The following is a 21029-nucleotide window of genomic DNA, read 5'->3' on the forward strand; positions in this document are numbered from 1 at the left end:
TGAGCCAAGAGCGTGCCACTGCACTCCAGCCTGGGTGACAGAGCAAGACTCCGTCTCAAAAAAAAAAAAAAAACAATAAACATAGATGAAGATATCCACATGGTTGAACTTGAAAGCATAGGGCCAAGTAGAAGCCAGACGCAGAAGACCACATATATGATTCCATTTATCTTCAATGCCCAGAAGAGGCAAATCTAGAGGCAGAAAGTAGATGGGTGGTTGCCAGGGCTGGGGGTTGAGGAAAGGTGGGGAGTAGCGGGGAGGGGCTACTCATGGGTCAGGTTTCTTTCATGGTAGGAAAAAAAGGTTTTAAAATTAGACTGTGGTGATGGTTGCACAACCCTGTGAATATACAAAAAACCACTGCAGGGTACTGAAGCGTGGTGGCAGGTGCTTGTAGCCCCAGCTACTCAGGAGACTGAGGCATGACAATCCCTTGAACCCAGGAGGCAGAGGTTGCAGTGAGCTGAGATCGTGCCATTTGCACTCCAGCCTGCCAACAAGAGCAAAATTCATCTCAACAACAACAACAAAAAAAGCTTACTCAAACAAAAAGTTCATGTTTATATATGTATCTCTCTCTCTTACAAACTGTATACATACAAACTGCATATATACACACATACAACTAAAAAAGAAAAGCATGCTGGCATGCTGGGCACAGTGGCCCACACCTGTAACCCCAGCACTTTGGGAGGCTCATCTGGGAGGATTGGTTGAGTGCAGGAGTTTGAGACTAGCCTGGGCAACATAGCAAGATCCTATCAGTAAAAAAAAAAAGTTTCTTAATGAGCCAGGTGAAGTGGTACACTCCTGTAGACCCAGCTACTTAGGAGGCTGAGGTGGGAGGATCACTTGAACCCAGGAGTTCAAGGCTGCAGTGAGCTATGATCACACCACTGTACTCCAACCTGGGTGACAGTAAAGCCCTGTCTCTAAAAACAAAACAAACAAAAAGCCAAGGAGTGCTGTTTCAGATGTGCTATAAAGGCCACCCTAGCAAGAGGCAGCCACATTTATAAGTGATGACAAGGACCTGAAATAGCAATGTGGTCACAGGAAGGGAGAACTTAGTGAGACCAGGTGGTTCATGAGGTGTCCCCTGGATGCACGAGTAATTGTTTCCTATTGGGGCTGTTAACAAATTACCACAAACTGAGAGGCTGAAAACCACACCAATTTATTATCTTACAGTTCTAGAGGTCAGGAGTCCAAAATGGTTTTCACCAGGCTGAAGTCGTGTCAGTGCGGCTTTGTCTCTCCACGGAGGCTCTGGGGCAGAATCCAATGCCTTTTCCAGCTCCTCCAGGGGCCACCTCTTCACCTGGCCCCAGGCCTTCTTGCCATCTTCACAGCCAGAAGCTTCCATGCTTCATTCGCAGACCCTCCTGACTCCCTTTCTCTTATAAGGGCCCCCATGATTACTCAGGGCCCACCTCAACCATCCACGGTCATCTCCCCACCATGAAATCCTGAACTGAAGCACAGGCGCCGGGTCCCTTTTGCCACGCAAGGTAACACTTTCCGAGGTCCTGGGGTTCCAAACCTGGACATCTTTGGGGGCTGTTATTCCACCCACCATCGTCATCAGTGAGGCGGCTTCAGGAGGGGCTGTGAGGTCACGTGAGGTCGGCTTCGGAAGGGCTAGGTTTGAGTGCCTGGAGGACACTGGCAGGAGGCGCCCCTGAGCTCCATCCATTTACCACGCACTCACTCAGCACCCCTGAGAGACTATCCCTGGGGCCTACAGGAGAACCCTGTAGCTCAGCAGCCCTAACACCTGCTTTCCACTTCTGGACCTTTTTGAAATCGACGCATCTTTAGATCAATGGCATCTTACTGTGTCACTGGCAGGCCTCTTCTTTCTTAGTGATGTTTAAAGGAAGGTATCTTACCCCTGATGGCTTCTTGGAGTGAGCAGGCACTAGAATGGGCCTCACAAGAGCGTCAGGTAACCCCACTACGCCCTGGCCCCCAAGTCTTTCCTAGTTGCTCGTCTGGCCCTTTCTGCCCTGGGATCCCAAGTGTCCTGCAGCTCCAGTGCCCAGACCCCCGCAACTAACAGGCCACACACATGCTCAGCTCTACAACCACAGTGGGGTCCAGGAGCCACCCCTCCCGCTAGGTGTGCCTAAACCATGGGGGTCTGACCCAGGGGCTCTCTCTCAGCCTGGCTGCAAGCTGAAAACACGTGGGGGCTTCCGAAATACCCAATGCCTGGGCCACAACCTAGACCAACTCAATCTGAATCTCCAAAGAGATATTACAGCTCCCCAGGAGACTCCAAGGGGCAGCCAGAGTGGAAAACCGGAAGAAAGCATCTAACGTGGTGCAAGGGAGGCGTAAGGCAATGCTGGTGGGGCATGGGGTGGAGGGTGCCAGGCCCAGGCTATACAATTATATCTGTCTATCTCCCATGCCCCTGCCACCAGACTCTGAATTCCTGGAAGGGGACCAATCCAACTACTTCAGTTTCCTCAAGGCACTAGCCCTGTGCCAGGCACATAGTGGGACCCAGAGAATGTAGGCCGCAGGGCCTCAAAGACCAGGCAGCAAAGGCTTTGTGCCAAGAAAAGTCTGGGAAAGAAGCCCACTGGGTCTGGGCCAGCCCTTTGATTCCTGTGACCTCCAGTGAGTCACTGCCCCTCTCTGTGCCAGTACAATGCACGCTTGGCCCACACTTGGCCACTGAGTTTGCACTTCACTGAAGGGCTGTGGGAACGACGGCAAGGATAGAGGAAAGCCAGATTAGGGAAGACACTGGCTCTCAGAACCTTAGGGATCTCGGTCTTGGGCCACTCATCCCACTTCTGCCCAGCATCTAAGGAGCTTGAGAGGGTGGAGCGAAAGTAAGAGGGTTCCATGCTCACCCCCAACAGGGTCCCAATGTCTTCTCGATGCCCTGGTCCTTCCGGGCCTAAAAGCTCCACTTCTGGGGCTCTATCCTCTGGTGGCTGCAAGGACAAAGAATCTGAGGTCCTGAAAGCCAAAGACCTAAGAGAAATCGAACAAGAAACCTGGGAGAGGAGCACAGAGTAGCACAGTTGGGGGTGTTTACACGGCAAGCAGAGCCCAGACAGGGAGGCCACAGGACACCTGACAGGCACCTCCAAGGAGGATCTTCATGGGAGCACTCAGGAACCAAGACAAGTCCAAAGGGACTGTGGAGAAGGCCCCTGGCTTCTGGCCATCAGCACAGCCAAGGCCCCAGTACACAACTAAAGGCTTTTATTGGGAAAGGGAAACTGACTGAAAAATGGCCTCCAATTTCCTCGCTGCCTGAGACACTTGGTGCCTCCTCCACAAAGTCCAGGAAAGAAGGGCCCACCAAACTGGCACCCCCGCAGGCTCAGGTGTAGAGGTCAAAGTCAATCCGTTTGGAGTTGTAGAACTGACCACCAGGGGGGTCCAGCTTCCGGCAATAAACACCGTCCGGGAAATAGCCTTCACTCACCCAGGTCTGCAAGAAGAAGGCAGAGCTGGGGAACGACTGACAAGAGTGGGGGAAGCAGGGACAACGCAGAAAGAGGGAGAAAGCAGCTCACCTGCATCTGGGCACTGGTGAAGGGCCCATACAGCTCGGCATCCCCTGTGTTCTCCCACTTATATTCCCACATCACATCCACCAGACCATCTCCCGGCGACTCTGCTTCTAAAATAACAGGCAAAGCCATTTGGCCTCCAGTGTCTCACTTCCTACCCACTGCCCCCTCCTCTGTCCTCCAAGCTCACCTCCTCTCTGGGTAAGGGTTGGGGTCTCCAGTTCCTCCTCCGCCACCTCCTCAGCGAACATGTCCAGGGAGGGTGGGGGTGTGGGATTGTGGGGTCCTAGGGTCTGACACCCCAAACCCTTCAGACGCATAGCCAACCGTTCCCTTGTTTCCTGGTACACGCCAAGGTTGCCCCGGGCCACCATCTGATCGGCCAACCCGGAGAGCCGGTCCAAGCGCTGAGGGGAACTGGGTCGCCCAGGCCCCTTGCTTCCTCTCCCTCCTCCTCGGGCCCCCAGACGCCTCAGTGCCCCAGCCACTGTCTCTCTAGGCAATAGGAGCTCCAAAAGTCCCTCCAAGAGGGCTTGGGCACTCATTGGGGTCTGGCCCAAGCTGTCCTCCTCCTCCGAGTCTGAGGCCTGGCGCTGGCCAGGTGGCCGCTCCCGGATCTTCACCTGTAATGGGAAGATGGAGTGATTTCCCACGAACTGCCACGGGAGCAGGCCCAGCATCTGCCACTCCCAGGCCCCAGCCACGCCAGCCCCTGGGCCGCACCCAGTCAATGTTGTCCAGCCAGCTGTCTCGGATCTGAGCATCCCGGTTCAGGAAGTAGTTGCCATCGGCATCAAAGTGGCCTTCCTCCATCTCCTCCTGCAGGTTAAAAGGTGTGATCCGAACACCCCCCTCGCTGGGGAGTGTGGCTGCCTCCTGACCTGCACCAAAGACACAGGTGCCCTTTTCTAGGCATGGAAAAAAGAGACCGGAGCCTCCCTCGCTCCACACCACCAGAGGCCCCTACTTGTTTCTCCAGCAGAGTGTATTCTTGGGTACAGCTTACCTTCTACATCCTCTGAGGCCAAGATGTCATATTTACTGGAACCCCCATCATCATCATCATCCTCCTCATCGCTATCCAAAGAGTGTTTGCCTTTGAAGCGGCTCCCAGGACCCCCTGACCCAGCCACAGGGTCCACCAGCTGTGAGCACGAGCCAGGAAGTCAACAAATGCAGGTTACTGGCTACTTCCCCAAATGCTTCCGGATCTGGACCCAAATATTCCCCAAGTATTTCAGGATCTCGACTACTTCCCCAAATATTTCAGGACCCACACTGAAGACACTCCCAACCCATTCCTCAGAGAACCTGAAAAAACTAGGCTTTTCTCTGCCTGCCCGCCCCGCCCCGCTCCCGCCAGCTTTCTTCCTCCTCAGGCTTCTAGCTCCTCTTTCCCCCACACAAAGCAGTCTGGCCCCCTCACCTTCTTCTTGGGGACAATGATTTCATCCTCATCCTCCTCATCTCCCACGCCTTGGAAGGTCACTTTCCTCTTTGGCATGACGGGGCAAAGAGATGTTTCTCAAGCTGAGGAAAGGATGCAGAGGAAGGGAATGGGGTGAGGAGGGGACTTGCCGCCAGAGGACCCAGCACAGCAAACATTTTTCCTGGTCTGTGACAGGTACAGTTTGGGAGCGGAGGGAGCACAAAAGCAGGGGCCAAAAGGAAGCTGGCAGCCAGAAAGCCTCCAGGACTTGGGTCTAGCATCCGCGAGTTAAACGGGGCGCGGACGGAGGAGCCGACCCTCTAGATCCCCCGACCCTGGCCGAAAGGAGACAGGCTTCACCACGTGACCGCCCCCAACTCCAGCCCCCGCAGTCTGCGCGCCACCGGCTCCACAGGCTGACCCCCGCCCTCTACCCGGGCTCTCTCGGAGCTCGCCCGGCCCGGGCAGACCCAGGACCTGGCGCTCTCGTCACCCCGTTCCTCCCTGCTCCGAACTCCCAATTCCGTATGGTGAGCCCCAACTGTCCCGGGCTGTGTACAGCTTAGAGGGCCACGGGGATTCGGGCGGTCCCACCCGCGCGCACTCACCTGGGAATCCGCGGGAGGCGAGGGGGAGAAAAGAACAGATGCTTGCGCCAGGGCTACATCCGGGGCACCCGGCCGCCATCACCCGGAAGAGGACTGCGGAAGGCGCCCGGGACGCCCGGAAGTGGCTTCTCTCAGGTTAGGGAACTAACTGGAAGAGCGGGCGGAAGTACGCAATGAGCGAGGGAAGAAGCCTCCACCCTCTCTCCCGCCAGAAGTGACGTCATAGCGTGGGAGGACAATAGTGAGAAGAGGCAACCTAAGAATGCTTAGACTCTGACTGGGCGTGAGAAATGGCCGGAAGTAGCTTCGATTCCCTCATTCAAGCAGTAGAGGCTCTGGAGAAAAACTGGAGCGCATCTGCCTAAAGGGCCGCCCAGGGTCAGGATGGAGGGGCAAAGTCCGAGCAGGGCCAGTGGGTTGTTGCCCCGTTTTCCTGTCCTGGGTTCAAGTCACCCTTCCCCCAGGGCTAAGGGCTCAGCGCCCCTACCGTCTCTTTAGAAATCCTGCCTTCCCACTCCTATGGTCCAGTGGTCAGCCCTCCTAGTCTGAGAGGTGCAGCCTTGCCCTCCCCGAGGGGAAGCCTGGCTCTCCCGATGGCCAGCCTGGGGCCCCTGGACGGCTCTCGGGACGCTTTCTGAACACAGCTCCCTTTAGGACCCAGGGGAAGTAATTTGTCCCACGCCCATACCCTGGGCGAGTTCCTGGTTTCTGAAGTGGGAGAGCTATCACTGGAAAGGTGGCATTGGCACCAGTACCCAGGCCAGAAGCCCCTTGTGCCCTGCTCTCAGGTAGGCCTGGAAAAGGGCAACAGTGCCTTTCTGCAGCATGAAGCCCACCTGAGCAAATAGGGCCTAGCAACTCCTGCCCAGGTAACGGAATGTGGCCCAAGCAGAAGGGGGAATTGGGGAGGTAGCGGGGGTCAGCCCCTGTGCTGGGACCCCTAGCTCTTGACACTCGGAGCCTGCATCCCCCTAAGCCAAGACTGTGCCCAGACAGCACCTGCTGGAGCCAGACGAGGACAGCATGAGAGTTCCCCTACTCTTCCCCCAGGCAACTAGATGGGCCACTTCTCTCTCCCTAGGGGTTTCCTCCCATATTGGATCACGATGAAACTGCACAGAAAGTCCGTGCTCAGTTTCTTCCATGGTTACAGAATACAGGCCCCAGACCAGGAAGGCATCTTGCTAAAGGGGACCCAAAACTTCAGCTACCAGCGCCGATGCTTCATCCTCCGAGGAAACCTCCTCTTCTACCTATAACACTAGACCAACCATGCACCCCTGGGCCTCATCCTGTTAGAGAACTGCCAGGTGGAGCCACACCTTAAGGCCGCAGAACCCTATGCCTTTACCATCCTGACCCCTGGGGTGGAGGGCACAGGTGGGCGGGCCTACAAGCTGGCTGCAGAAACCCAGGAAGAGCTGGAGACTTGGCTGTGAGCACTGGCTGGCGTGAGCTGGAGGCGGCTGGCTGGGCTGCTGCCCCCCCCTCCAAGACCCAATACTGGGAGCTGTGCCAGGCAGCTGGCCAAGAGCCCATCTCATCCCCAGAGGACAGTGGCTTTCTAGCCACTGTGAGTACCCCCCTCCAGCTTCCAGGAGTTGCATGAGCACTTTGAGAAGGAGATTCGGTGCTGCAGGTGGTACATAGAGAGCTCCAGACAGCCAGTGACAATGGAGACAGCAGATCCCAGGCAAAGATGGAGCAGGAGCTCAACCAGTGTCTGATGAGTGACTGAGAGATGGACCCAAAGCCAAGAAGTACCTACTTGCCAAGACAGCAGACTGCTTCAACAGAGACCCAGGTCCTGGCTCTGTCCCTCCCTCCCTTGTCCTTACCCCATCCCCCCTCATCAAATAACAAGGCAGGAGACAGGCCCAGGTACAACAGCAGGTTCTTTTCCGATTCCTCAAAGCGCTGCATAGGGTGGGGGCAGAGACAGAAGAGAATGTAAACATTGGGTTCCACCCCCTGGAGCTCAAGGGAAGACCCTTACCCAGACAGGGACTAACTGGAGGGGTGGAAGGGAACAAGGTGAAAGGTATGAGTCCTGATGAGACAAAGCAGGGGGGCCTGAGAACACAGAGCAAGGTGGGTTTGGAGGGAGCACAGCAGGGTGCAGGAAGGGAGATGGGGGACATTTCCTATTCCAGTGCATGTCCCCTTAAATAAACTGGGTACAGGAGCATTATAGAAGGAGAACCAAAGGACAGAAGACAAAGCGAGCACCCCCACCCCAGGCCAACCCCATCCTCTGTACATAATTACAACACAGAAAGGTCCAGAAGGAGAGCCCTGGCCAGGAAGTGGGGGAGACAGGGAGGGCTGAAGACAGGGAAAAGGAAGCCAGCTCCACCTCATGATAAGGGGAGCCATGGAGTGTAAGAATCTGAAACTGCTGACTCCCATCACCAGGAGTCACCCCTGGGATGACAACGGGCCATTCAGGACAGCACCTAGGAGGGGACCCAGAGGGAACTGGGGCAGGAGCGACAGAGACCCCAGCTGAGCCTCATGGGAGGTGAGAGGCTCCAGACTCATTTGCAGCTGCCCATCTGTCCTGCCCGTGTAGGGATCAGCAGCTGGCGAGGAGATGGGGAACCAAGCCACTTTCCCCAGCGAGGGACAGCCTGACAAGGGGCTAGGGGGTGGCACCTCGGGCCAGGCCTGTTCTTGGCTGAGGGAAAGAGGGGGGCCATGCAGTCCAGCCCCAGGGCAGAGGTCAGAAGTAAGCGTCCTGCCGGGCCTCGGCTGCTGAGGGCCTGTCCCCACCATCGTGGGGGCCTGGGGGCCCATCTGCCTTTCGACGCAGCGAAAGCTTCCGGCCTTGAGCCTTCTTCTCCTGCTTCTGCCGCTCCTTCTCCTGCTTCTCTCGCTCCTTTTCCTGCTTCTCTCGCTCTTTCTCCTGCTTCTGCCGCTCCTTCTCCCGCTCCTTCTCCTGTTTCTCCCGCTCCTTCTCCTGTTTCTGCCGCTCCTTCTCCTGTTTCTGCCGCTCCTTCTCCTGCTTCCGGGTCTCCTTGCTGGAACCCAAGGGGGTGCTATTGCCAGTGGGTGAGGGAAGGGATGGATGCAGTCCCTCAGCAGTGACCACAGGCCCTGGGGCAGGCCCAGCACTGGCTCTGCGGACGGGGGGCGGCGGGGACGGGGCCCCTCCAGCTGCCCGGGAGCCTCGGCTCTTGAGGCCAGGGAGGCTGAGGAGGCTGGAGGAGGGGCCCAGGGGTGGCTGTTGCCGCCGGCGCTCCTCGTGGATGGCCCGGGACCCATGCAGTCGCCGTGAGGGCCGATACTGCAGCTCCCCCCGCGTTTCCCGCCACTTCTTGAGCTGGGCTGCATTCTCCCGCTCAATCAGTGCTTCTGTCACCGGCAGATTGGTCACCTGGACAGAGAAGAAATGCGTACCAGAACGGAGCTGAGGGTGGGAGCGGGCTGAGGCAGGCAGGGGCTGTGTTGAGGGCACAGGCCTACCTCATGCACCAGGAAGTCCTCCTGCATGCACTGCTGGGGCAGGTTACGCAGCTGCTCCATGGTCTCATACATGCCTTGGCAGGAGCGCAGCTTCTCCACCGAGCCCAGCGTGTGGCGCAGCAGGACCAGGGCCACCCGGAAGATGATCTTAACGCCTGCAGGGGTGGAGAGTAGAGAGCATGGGGTGGTCAGACCCAGGATCTCAGCCGGTCCTGATCAGGACAGACTCACAGCCCCCATCCCCATCTACTGCCAATCTCAGATGAGGAAACAGGCCCCGTGAAAGGACATGAGCTGCTATCAGTCTCAGGGAGAGCAGGCTCTAGGTTGGTGGCAGAACTAAAATCAGGCCTGTTTCTCCAGCCCCCAGCTGCTTATGGTGAAACCTCCACCCAACAAGTAGCTTTTGTCCATGGACCACCAGAAATATGACAGAACTCCTGATAGCCACCATGGAAACCCCAGCCCCTCATGGCCTGGAGGGCCACAGAAGTACCTTCACAGAAAAACATGTCCCAGACACGAAGCACCGATGCCCAGGGCAGGGTGCGGGCGAAGATGCACATGAACCACTCCGTCATGTAGAGCACAGGGTCGATGCGCTGCCGCCGCAGGTGGCGATGTGCCAGCGGGGAGGCCCGGCGCAGGAGAGCAAAAAAGATCTCCCCGTCCAACTGAATGGCCTCCTGCAGGTGGGACAAGCCATGAGAAGAGGGCCAAGTCAGCTGTGCCCCCATCAGGGAAGAACTGGCCGGCCCTGTGGGCAGAGGCCGGGAAGGCCAGGGTGGGGCAAGGCAGGGACCTCCCTGCAGCCTGGAGGAAACGCCACAGCCCTGGATGCACCCAGCCTCCAGACACTCACCAGCCCTGCACTGTAGTAACCTGGGAGGTACTTGTCGCAGATCTGCACCAGGCACCAAAAGGCTTGCTGAGAAGAGCAAGAACAAGGAGGAGAGGTGGGGCCTGAGAAGCAGGGAGCAGGGAGCTCCCCCATCACCACTGTGGGCTGAGATCCCCCCTGCCCCTCCCGGCCCAGGACCAGGGCACTGACCTCCGCAGGCATGTGCATGAGCAGGACCGCAGCCACCGGGGCCTGGGCCTGGCAGTAACCCTCGTCAGGCCGGTAGATGGTGTAGGCCTTCAGGATTCGGTACAGGTCTTGTTGCCTGTGGGGGTTGGGGAAGACTGTGAGGGCAGTCACAGGGGCTGAGAGCTCTGTCCCCAAACCCAGTTCCAGATTCGTCCCAGAGCTTTACCACCAGGCTCCTCCATCCACCTGCCCAGTCCTGGTGAGCGAGCTTCAGCTAAAGGCTCAGCCCACAGCAGAGCACTCCAGGCCCCGGGGCTCCGCCTTTGGCTACATACTCCACATGCTCCCGGCCATCCCAGCACAGGCTGCACCCTTGCCCTCCTTCCTCTGCCACATCCCAGAAACCTTCCAGGTCATTTTCTCCAGGAAGCTTTCCACAGCCACAGCATCAGCCCTCCTCTAGCACTAAATGTCTTTGTCACTCCAAAGCAGGAGCTCCCCAGGGCAGGGCCTGCCTTATCGGTCTCACTGGATTTCATGGTTCTTGGGGAAGGCTTGGAAGCCAGCTGTGCCTCAGCCCTTTCTCTTGTCTCTGCATCTAAAAGAATAAAATCTGTACCCCAGACCTGCTCCTCTTGAGGGTGCCCCACTGCCGTGTCCAGGACTTCTATTCACTCAGCCCCACATCAGAAAAGAGCCCCTTCCTCCAAGCCTAAGCAGCGCTGCACCCTGAATTCCATTCCTGCCTGCTCCTCTCCACCTCCACAGCCATTCACAGCTCAGACCTCCATTTCTTGCCCATAAAAAATGACCTCCCAGATCCTCTCCCTGCCTCCAGTCTCACACATCCTCCTCCTGACCACTTCCCAGAATAGCTTTTCCCAAAACTCCAGGCATTCAAGTGTGATCTTCATCTGTATTTTATCTGCATACCACCCTACTATTATTTACTTGACATTTTTTCTCCACTTTGCAAAAGCAGCCACGAAATGACAGGTTTGATATGGTTATTTTACCTAATGCATATTAAAATAAATATGTAACTTCCACAAGCACCCACACCCATCACCCACCTGCCTGCTTCCGTCTCCCTGCCTTCTCCCTGTTGCTATGGGTGAAGAGTCTGTGATCCTGGCAAGCACTTCCTTTCCACTTGGGCCCAGGATCCCATCCCTTCTCGCGTGTACAGGCCACCACTCCAACAACCCTCCCCTTGCTCCTGCACTATCAATTTCTCTCTCCACCATTCCCACAAGCATACCCACATGCTGTTATTTGAGTTTCCAAAAAAAAAAAAAAAAAGTCTCTTCACCAGGCGCAGTAGCTCGCGCCTGTAATCCTAGCACTTTGGGAGGCCAAGGTGGGCGGGTCACCTGAGGTCAGGAGTTCGAGACCAGCCTGGCCAACATGGCAAAACCCCATCTCTACTAAAAATACAAAAATTAGCCAGGTGTGGTGGGCGGGCACCTGTGATCCCAGGTACTTGGGAGGCTAAGGTGGGAGAATCACTTGAATCTGGGAATCTGGGAGGCAGAGGCTGCAGTGAGCCAAGATCACACCACTGCACTCCAGCCTGGGCGACAGTCCAGCTCTGTCTCAAAAAAAAAAAAAAAAAAGTCTCTTCACCTCTCTCTTCCCTCCAAATACCACACTTTCTTTCCTTACCTATAGACTCACTGTCTTCAATTTCTTTCCTCCCATTCTCCAGTCAGGGTTTCACCCACTGCTCCACACAGAACTGTTTTTGTTTGAGACGGAGTTTCACTCTCGTTGCCCAGGCTGGAGTGCAATAGTGCGATCTCGGCTCACTGCAACCTCTGTCTCCCAGGTTCATGCAATTCTCCTGTCTCAGCCTCCCGACCATGCCCGGCTAGTTTTGTATTTTTAGTAGAGACGGGGCTTCTCCATGTTGGTCAGGCTGGTCTCAAACTCCTGACCTCAGGTGATCCGCCTGCCTAAGCCTCCCAAAGTGCTGGGATTACAGGCGTGAGCCACCGCGCCTAGCCACAAAACTGTTTTTTTTCCTTTGAGACGGAGTTTCACTCTTGTTGCCCAGGCTGGAGTGCAATGGCGCGATCTCGGCTCACTGAAACCTCTGCCTCAGCCTCCCGAGTAACTGGGATTACAGGCACCTGCCACCACACCAAGCTAATTTTTTTTTTTTTTTTTTGAGACAGAATCTCCTCTGTCGCCCAGGCTGGAGTGCAGTGACACGATCTCAGCTCACTGGAAGCTCTGTCTCCCGGGTTCACGCCATCCTCCTGCCTCAGCCTCCCGAGTAGCTGGGACTACAGGCACCTGCCACCATGCCCGGCTAATTTTTTGTATTTTTTGGTAGAGACGGGGGTTTCACCGTGTTAGCCAGGATGGTCTCGAACTCCTGACCTCATGATCTGCCCGCCTCGGCCTCCCAAAGTGCTGGGATTACAGGCGTGAGCCACCACGCCTGGCCTTTTAAAAATATTTTTAGTAGAGACGGGGTTTCACCATGTTGGCCAGGCTGGTCTTGAACTCCTGACCTCAGATGATCTACCCGCCTTGGCCTCCCAAAGTGCTGGGATTACAGGCGTGAGCCACCGCACCCAGCCACAAAACTGTTTTTAACATGGTCACTAATGACTTCTCCAGTGTTCAATCCAGAGGTCAATTTTCAGGCTGGACTTTATTGGACCCTTCAGCAGCACTTCACACAGCTGATGCTTGAAACCCCGCTTCACTTTGCTCCCAATCACATGCTCCTGGTCCTCCTCCTACCTCTACCTTCTCATTCCAGTCTCCTTTACCAGCTCTTTCTCATCTTCCCATTCTCAAACTATTGGAGCTGCAGGGCTCAATCGCTGGACATTTCGCATCAATTCCTTTTGTATCTACACTTGTTGCCTTTGTGACTTCATCCAGTTTCGTGGGTAAGATTTAGTCCCTCTATAAGTCGACGACTCTTAATTTCCAATTTATCTCCAGTTTAAACATCTGCCCTGAAATCCAGGTTTGTGTATACTGTACACTGAACTTACATCTCCATCTAGAGGTCCAATAAGCATTTTAAACTTAATGTTCCCTGCTGGGCATGGAGACTCACACCTGTAATCCCAGCACTTTGGGAGGCCGAGGTGAGCAGATCACTTGAGGTCAGGAGTTCGAGACCAGCCTGGCCAACATGGCAAAACCCCATCTCTACTAAAAATACAAAACTTAGCTGGGCATGGTGGCGGGCGCCTGTAATTCCAGCTACTCAGGAGGCTGAGGCAGGAGAATTGCTTGAACCCAAGAGGCAGAGGTTGCAGTGACCCAAGGTAGTGCCACTGCATTCCAGCCTGGGCAACAGAGCAAGACTTCGTCTCAAAAAATAAAAATAAAAAATAAACATTCCAAAACTGAGCTCCTGATACGCCCCCCACAGCTACCTTTACCCCATCTGTATTAGTAAACAGCAACTCCATTCTTCTCATTTCTCAGGCCAAAAACCCTACTCCCCTCTCTCCTCTCACACTGCATGTCTAATCCATTGGCAAATCCCTTTGACTCGACCTTCAAAATATATCCAGAATCCAACCACTTCTCCCCATACTCCCGCTGCTACCATGCTGGTCTAGCTCTCACCCCTCTCCTGGATTACAGGAAGTCTCCTAACTGGTCCGTTTCTGTCCTTATCTCCCTATAGTCTGTTCTCAGCATGGTAGCCAGAATGACCCTTTTAAAACATAAGCAGGATCAAGTCATTTGTAACCCCATCCCCACTCACATTCTCTATTTCCCTCTTGCTTTAAACTCCTCTTTAGGCCCAGGCACAGTGGCTCACGCCTGTAATCCCAGCACTTAAGGAGGCTGAGGCGGGCGGATTGCTTGAGCCCAGGAGTTCAAGACCAGCCTGGGCAACATGATGAAAACCCATCTCTATCAAAAAACAAATAAAAGTAAAAATAAAAATAACTTCCTCTTTAATGCTTACCATCATTTCACATACAACATACTTTCCTTTCCCTGATTTATTGTTTGTCCCCACTAAAATATAAACACCATGAGAGAAGTTTTTGGTTTTTTGTTCACTGCAATCATTTGTGACTGGACAGTGCCTGGCAGATAGCAGATGCTCAATAAATATTGGCTAAAGAATGAATTATTGATTAAAAATATTGTCTGGCTGACCGTGGTGGCTCACGCCTATAATCCTAGCACTTTGGGAGGCTGAGACAGGTGGATCACCTAAGGTCAGGAGTTCGAGACCAGCGTGGCCAACATGGTGAAACCCCGTCTCTACTAAAAATACAAAAATTAGCCAGGTGTGGTGGTGCGCACCTGTAATCCCAGCTACTTGGGAGGCTGAGGCAGGAAAATCACCTGAATCCAGGAGGCAGAGGTTGCAGTGAGCCAAGATCGTGCCACTGTACTCCTGCCTCGGTGACAAGAGCAAAAATCCATCTCAAAAAAAAAAAAAAAAAAGAACAAAAAACCCATCTGGTCAGGTGCGGTGGCTCACATTTGTAATCCCCAGCATTTTGGGAGGCCGAGGCGGGCAGATCACTTGAGGTCGGGAGTTCAAGACCAGTCTGGCCAACATGGCGAAACCCCATCTCTGCTAAAAACACAAAAATGAGCTGGGCACGATGGTGTGCACCTATAATCCCAGCTACTCAGAAGGCTGAGGCATGAGAATTGCTTGAACCTGGAAGGCAGAGGTTGCAGTGGGCTGAGATCACACCACTGCACTCCAGCCTGGGCAACAAAGGGAGACTCCATCTCAAAAAACAAAACAAAAGTCCATCAGAGAACTCCCTAAGATGATCATCTTGCATACTACTAGGGAACAGTATATACTGACATCTGGAGGAAGCTTGGTCTATAGAACAAAATTCCAAATGCTTTGGCATAGCATTTAAGGGTCCCTGGTGATCTTTTCCATAACCCCAGGCAGGAAAACCCTGCCCCACTGCTGTAGCTCCCACCCCTCCAAAACCCAGCCCAAATGCAAGCTCTTCAAGGAGCCCATGATGTGCCCCCACACACAACCCAAGTCAAGTCTCCTTCCCAGGACAGTTCCTTTGACATGGCTTGACACTTAGTCCATTACAGATCACTCTTCTACAAGTCCGGAAGGGCAAAAACCACTTTCAGCTCAGTCTTGTATCCACCTAGATAAAAGGTGGATCCTCCAGCCAATGTTTGCTGACTGATCCCCATGGTCCGGCCACCTTACCCATGCCCCCCTCGAGCAGCAAACATCTCGTGGAAAGGGAACTGGCGGTGCAGGTCCTTCTCAATCACATCCAGCCACTTGGGGTCCCCAGGAGCCCGTTCCAGCTCCTGCAGTGGGACAGTGGGGATTACCTCAGCATCTGGGGGAACTGATACCCCTTGCACAGACAGGGCCACATGTCCCCACACCTTGGAGCTGCACGCACCTCAAACTTTCCTGGGTTCTGCTCCAGAAGTTCCTTGCTATTAGACAGGTACTGCCAGGCCTTGGCTCTGAGAGAGGAGGGGATCCCCTTCCGGCAGCGCAACTTCACCTAAGGCAAAGTGGCAGGAGGGGGTCAGCTTCAAGGGCCGGCACAGCCTCCAAGCTTTCCCCAGCAGTCCACAAACTCCCTGGATACTCCCCCAACATCCCATAAGCTTGATTCCACTGGACCTGGCCTGGACTTCTATTTTTAAAGCCATTCCCCCGCCAGGGCCCATCTATCCCCAGTGTGGTCCAGGGGGCAGATATTATCAGCTTCCTGGGCTTCCCTAGAGCACATGCTGCCCCTCCCAACTTGTGCATTGCCCTGCCCACCATTCAGCTCTCAAACCTTCTGGAATCGCCGTGACAGCCACTTATCCCAGTTACTGAACATGTCCAGCCATTTGAGCTCCCGCTGCCGAGCCACGTCCACGGGAATGGAGCTCTCTCTGCAGGGTAGGGGGAGCACGAAAGGGGTCAGTAGCAATAGTGTAAAACCTGCATTGCAGGGGGAACTGAGGCAAGCCACCTCCCCAAGCTCAAACGAGAAACTGGACAGTCTGTGAGCTACCAAACATCAGGATGTCTAGCCACTTGGGCATCCCAAGGCACACTGAAAGGGCTTCCTTCCCTGATGAATCTCTATTCAGAGGTCATATTTAAATCTCACTTCTGACACATCCAAATCTGGGGAGAGAGTATGGAGTATTTTAAAGCCACATTTTGCATTAGATCTGGATCCAAGTCCTAGCTTTACCATTTATTCATTGTGTGACCTTGGGCAAATCACTTAATTTTGCTAAGCCCAATTTCCTCATCTGTAAGGTGGAGAAAGTAACAATATCTACCCAAAGGGATTTGTTGAGTTTATACAAAATAACACACAGCGAAGTGCCCATTAAGTAATACCTTACTATCCATAAAATAAAATACCCTAGAGGGCCAGGCATGGTAGCTCATGCCTGTAATCCCAGCACTTTGGGAAGCAGAGGCAGGAGGATCACTTGAGGCCAGGAGTTCAAGGCCAGCCTGGGCAACATAACGAGATTCTGTCTCTACAAAAAATAAAAATAAAATAATAAAATAGGCCAGGCATGGTGGCTCCCGCCTGTAATCCCAGCACTTTGGGAGGCCGAGGCGGGCGGATGACTTGAGGTCAGGAGTTTGAGACCAGCCTGGACAACATGGTAAAACCCCGTCTCTACTATAAATACAAAAATTAGCCAGGCATGGTGGCACGTGCTTGAAATCCCAGCTATTCCCGAAGCTGAGGCACGAGAATCGCTTGAACCCGGGAGGCAGAGGGTGCAGTGAGTCGAGACTGTGCCACCGCACCCCAGCCCGGATGACAGAGCGAGACTCCATCTCAAAAAATAATAATAAAATAAAATACAGAACAAATGCACTTCTGTCTCTTTAGACGCAACCATCTGAGTTTTGTCCTATCAAACGTTTGCGATCCCTTGGGTCACCTGCAATTTACTTTACCTCCTCCTCCCTGAAATCACCCCAGGCAAATAAAGGACTCCCTGCCCTATTTACTCACTGTTCTGTCAGAGGTTCATACTCATGGTGCCCCATCATTCTTCAAACAGTTACTTGTAGGAGCCAGTACTAGGTGAGTGGAACGGAAGAAAGCTTGGGTCTTAAGAATCAAACCCACCTAAGTTCAAATTTCAGTTCTGTCTCTGCGACAATGGGGAGCCTTGGCAAGGATGACCTAAGTCCCTTCCTCAATTATAAAAAGACACCACCGGGCCAGGCATGGTGGCTCATGCCTGTAATCCCAGCACTTTGGGAGGCCGAGGTGTCAGAAGTAAGAAGAAGATCACCTGAGGTCGAGAGTTCAAGACCAGCCTGGCCAACATGGTGAAACCCTGTCTCTACTAAAAATACAAACTCAGCCGGGTGTGGTGGCACATGCCATCAATCCCAGATACTCGGGAGGCTGAGGCAGGAGAATCGCTTGAACCTGGGAGGCGGAGGTTGCAGTGAGCCAAGATCGCACCATTGCACTCCAGCCTAGGCAACAAGAGCAAACCTCCATCTCAAAGAAAAAAACAAAAACAAAAAAAACACCACCACCACCTACATCACAAAGTTATGAGAAGACTATTGAGAAACTGCATATAAACAACTGTTAAATAGAAGGGGCTCGTTAAATGGTAGTTTCCTTTGTTCTAAAAGCTCCTCAAACAGAGAGACCATCTCTCATTAATTTCTATCATAAGTCAGCTACAAACTCTCCAAGGGCTGGGAAGAGTAAGATACGTTCTGGCCCTCAAGAAGGTTACGGCCTAGGAGGAGCAATAACTGTAATACAGTATGGGAAATGCAATGACAAAGATGCACCAAAGACACATCTAATTGGAGTGGGGACAGTGGGTATCAGGGAAGGCTTCCTGGAGGAGGGGACATCTGAGGTAAGCCATGAAGAAATGAGTAGAACTTAGCAGGCAAAAAAAGGGGAGAAGAGCACTCCTGGCAGGTGCACAGCCTGAATATGACAGGGAAAGGACTACAACTAGTTCAGCAGGACCACAGCGCAAAGCACCCGGTGAGGAGTGGTGGCAAAGGTGACCAGAGAGGCTGTGCACAGGCCAAAGAACCTGAACTTCATCCTGTGGACAGCAGCGAGCCGCTGAACGCTGTGAAAGTAACGTGGATTACAGTCAGTCTTGCCCAAGAGGTAGAGTTCTCTGGCATGGAAGTTGATCTTAGAGGGACAAAGCTACAAAGCAGAGAAACAGCACCCGGCACAGTGCCTGGCACACAAGAGGGACTCCCTCAAACTGAATTTAGCCCTAGTTCCTCAGGACAGCCTGTTATTGAGGAGAGAGCCACTGGTCACACAGATCCAGATTATTTGAGGGGACAATTCGCTCAACTGCACTAATTGTTTCTTCATCTGTAAACCGAGTCCTCATGACTAGAAGGCACCAGGGTCAAACCTCAGTTGCTTTCCCATCTAAGACCCTGAATGCTGGTACCCAATCAAAGGCTTTCTGATTTTGGTTGGCTCACGAACCCTGCCTGGAAAACTCTCCCACAGGGCTTTCCCCCATCCCTGCACATATAGCCCAGACTAAATCAATCCTACTTACTCTCCACGATTCAGAGCAGGTTCAGCTGACTCCCTGCTCTAGGTGCGCTCAGCAAACCCTCTGGGGATCTCTAGGCTAAACCCGAGGTCTTCTATTGAAACCAACTGTTTAAGTACTTGTCTTTCTCTCCAGATGATTGGCTCCTTGAAAGGACTATTTTAGCCTTAGCACCTGGGGCCTGACACCTGGGGGCCCAGGCGATGCTGTAGGCTGACTGGCCCAGCAGGTCAAAGGGGCACAGGAACAACGGGCAGGATCCAGAGAGGGGGAAGGAAGAAGTCAGAGGCAATCACCCCCCCACCTCGGGAGTGACTCAGGCCCCGGAGAGAACTAGGAAAGAGTCAGCCCGGCTGCGGAGATGAGGAAATGGAGAAGAGGCCTCTCCCACCCCATTTACTTCAGTGCACATACAAGACTGCCCTGTTTCACAGCGGGGTCCTGACTGCGCGGTCTCCCTTCCATCAGCCAGACTTCCCCACCTCTCTACTCCATCCCTGGGACCTAGGGTTATGGGGGAAGGGAGGTGCCTGCATCCCTCCCAGGCTATCTACCCCCAAGGGACCAAGGGTCTCTACCAGAACCGTCGCCCAGCCAACCCTCCAGAATATCCGGCCTGTAGCTGGAGTTCCCCATCAAAGAGCTGCGATGACCTCAGGTATCATCTCATTCAATCCACTTTATAGAGGAAGAAACTGAGGCACAGAAATGGGGAAGCCACTAGCTCAAGGGCACACAACCCATCAAAGGCAAGGCTTAAACTCAGACCTCTTGACCCCTGGTCTGAAACTCCACTAACATGCCAATGTCACAGGCACCTCAGGATGCTCAAGACACGGCAGCTCGCGCTGATCACCCCCGTGGATCCTCAGAGGAGGCTGGGCTGCCAGAGTCTGGGCAAAGTGTATCGTTTCGCCCTCCCCCAACCTCTGCTTCCCCGAGGCGGTCCCGCTGGGTGCCCACTGGTACTCACAGGCTGCCGGAGTACTGGCTGCCCCCAAGGAAGCCATACTTGTCCGTCTTGCGCAGGGCCAGACCGTTTATCTCTGAGTCTGAGCCCATGGAGCTCACATCATCCGCCAAGGACTCCAAGGTCCCAGACATGAGGCTCACGGAGTCCAAGTAACTCAGCGTGTCCGGGGCCTGCCCTCGAGGCCCAGAGATGCCAGGTCCCAGGCTGGACGTGGAGCCCAGGTCTTGAGAGTTTTCAGCAGGCTCCGGAGCTGGGGTCACGGTCACGACAGCTACCGGAGCCTCACAAGTCCCAGAGGGGCCTGTGCCAGGGCCTGAGGGGTCCTCAGGAGCCTGTCCTGCTGATGCTGATGTTGCTGCGGCAGCTCCATGCCCACCTGTCACTTGTCCTGATGCACTCCATGCAGTCACTCCTGAGGCCACTGTGGTTCCCGGCTTGGGGGCAAGCGGGGGTTTGGCGGTCAGGGCCCCAGGAGCCGTTCTGGAAGGGGTCCTGGTAGGGGTCCCGGTGGGGGTCCCTGGTCCTGGGGCGGGTGAGGGTCGAGCCTCCTCTGTCTTCGGAGAGTCTGCCCCTGCGGCCAGAGCCCTCGACGTCTCAACTCCAGCCACCGTCGCGGGCTCTGGGGGTTCCGGGCCGGAGGGGACCTGTGGCTTTGGGGCTTCGGGCGAGGCCTCCAGGGTCAGCACCACCACCGTGCTGCCCGTGACGGCCGGGGCTGGGGCCGGAGCCGGAGCAGAGGTCTGGGCCGACCCCGGGATCCAGGCGGGCCGCGCCTCCCCGGGGGCCACCAGGGTGACGGGGGCCGAAGTGGCCGTAGTCACTGGAGGTCCCGGAGCCACCACCACGACGGGCCCGGCCCGGGAACCCCGGGGCGGCGGCGAGGGGGCCGCGGGGGCGCCATGACGGCGCGGCGGCGCCACCAGGGGCGCCGGGCCCGTCTCCATGGCCGTGGGCCGCCCCTCACATCCCCCCGCCGGGGAGGCCGCAGAAGGCGCCGCCCCTCGGGCCTCCCGGCGAGGCCAGCCGTGAAAGGGGAGAGGGCGAAGGGCGCGGCTCGGCGCGCGCCGGGGGCGGGGCAGGGGTCGGGGGGCACCGCGCGCCGGGGTCTCTCTCGTGCCCTCTCACCCCCTCGCGCGCTCTCGCCACCGCCCCCTCCCTCCCGCTTGGGGCGAGCCGCCGACCTCGCGCCTGCGCACACGCCGCAGAGCCGGCTCCGCGGCCAGCGTCTCGGCGTTCCACGCCTGCGCGCGGACTGGCCCATCGCGCTCCTTTTTTCTCCCGCCTAGTCAGAATATTTGGACGAATAGTAGGAGAGAGAGAACTGGACTTCTGCCAATCGTTGCAATCGTGGGCGGGGCTGGAGGCGAAAAGGGGGTGGGTCATCTGGAAAGAGGAAACGGAGAAGGCGTAGGGCTGTAAGACCAGTCAGAGGACGAGGAAA

General features: G+C 55.1%; 2 protein-coding genes across 4 annotated transcripts; both read right to left on the reverse strand.

Moving 5' to 3' along the window:
• Positions 1-1156: 1156 nt before the first annotated feature.
• Positions 1157-6214, reverse strand: CD2BP2 (CD2 cytoplasmic tail binding protein 2). 2 transcript variants are annotated; one of them, XM_063654831.1, is made up of 8 exons: positions 6067-6214; positions 5580-5727; positions 4969-5072; positions 4549-4687; positions 4266-4423; positions 3733-4165; positions 3546-3652; positions 1157-3460 (listed from the first exon to the last, which is right to left on the reverse strand). In XM_063654831.1, exons 3-8 carry the CDS (start codon positions 5044-5046, stop codon positions 3350-3352), a joined length of 1026 nt encoding a protein of 341 aa, XP_063510901.1. In that variant the 5' UTR covers positions 5047-5072; positions 5580-5727; positions 6067-6214; the 3' UTR covers positions 1157-3349. The 2 variants fall into 2 exon arrangements, with proteins under 2 accessions (XP_063510901.1, XP_054309136.1); XM_054453161.2 differs by lacking the exon at positions 6067-6214 and having other exon boundaries at positions 5580-5737.
• Positions 6215-7456: 1242 nt separating this feature from the next.
• On the reverse strand, positions 7457-20807 carry TBC1D10B (TBC1 domain family member 10B). Of its 2 annotated transcripts, XM_054453160.2 has the most exons (9): positions 19589-20805; positions 15864-15963; positions 15474-15581; positions 15269-15375; positions 10096-10210; positions 9907-9972; positions 9541-9730; positions 9045-9199; positions 7457-8955 (listed from the first exon to the last, which is right to left on the reverse strand). In XM_054453160.2, exons 1-9 carry the CDS (start codon positions 20530-20532, stop codon positions 8302-8304), a joined length of 2439 nt encoding a protein of 812 aa, XP_054309135.1. In that variant the 5' UTR covers positions 20533-20805; the 3' UTR covers positions 7457-8301. The 2 variants fall into 2 exon arrangements, with proteins under 2 accessions (XP_054309135.1, XP_063510900.1); XM_063654830.1 differs by lacking the exons at positions 15269-15375; positions 15474-15581; positions 15864-15963 and having other exon boundaries at positions 19589-20807.
• Positions 20808-21029: the final 222 nt, after the last annotated feature.

Source organism: Pongo pygmaeus, chromosome 18 (assembly GCF_028885625.2).
Source record: "Pongo pygmaeus isolate AG05252 chromosome 18, NHGRI_mPonPyg2-v2.0_pri, whole genome shotgun sequence".
NCBI classification, from domain to species: domain Eukaryota; kingdom Metazoa; phylum Chordata; class Mammalia; order Primates; family Hominidae; genus Pongo; species Pongo pygmaeus.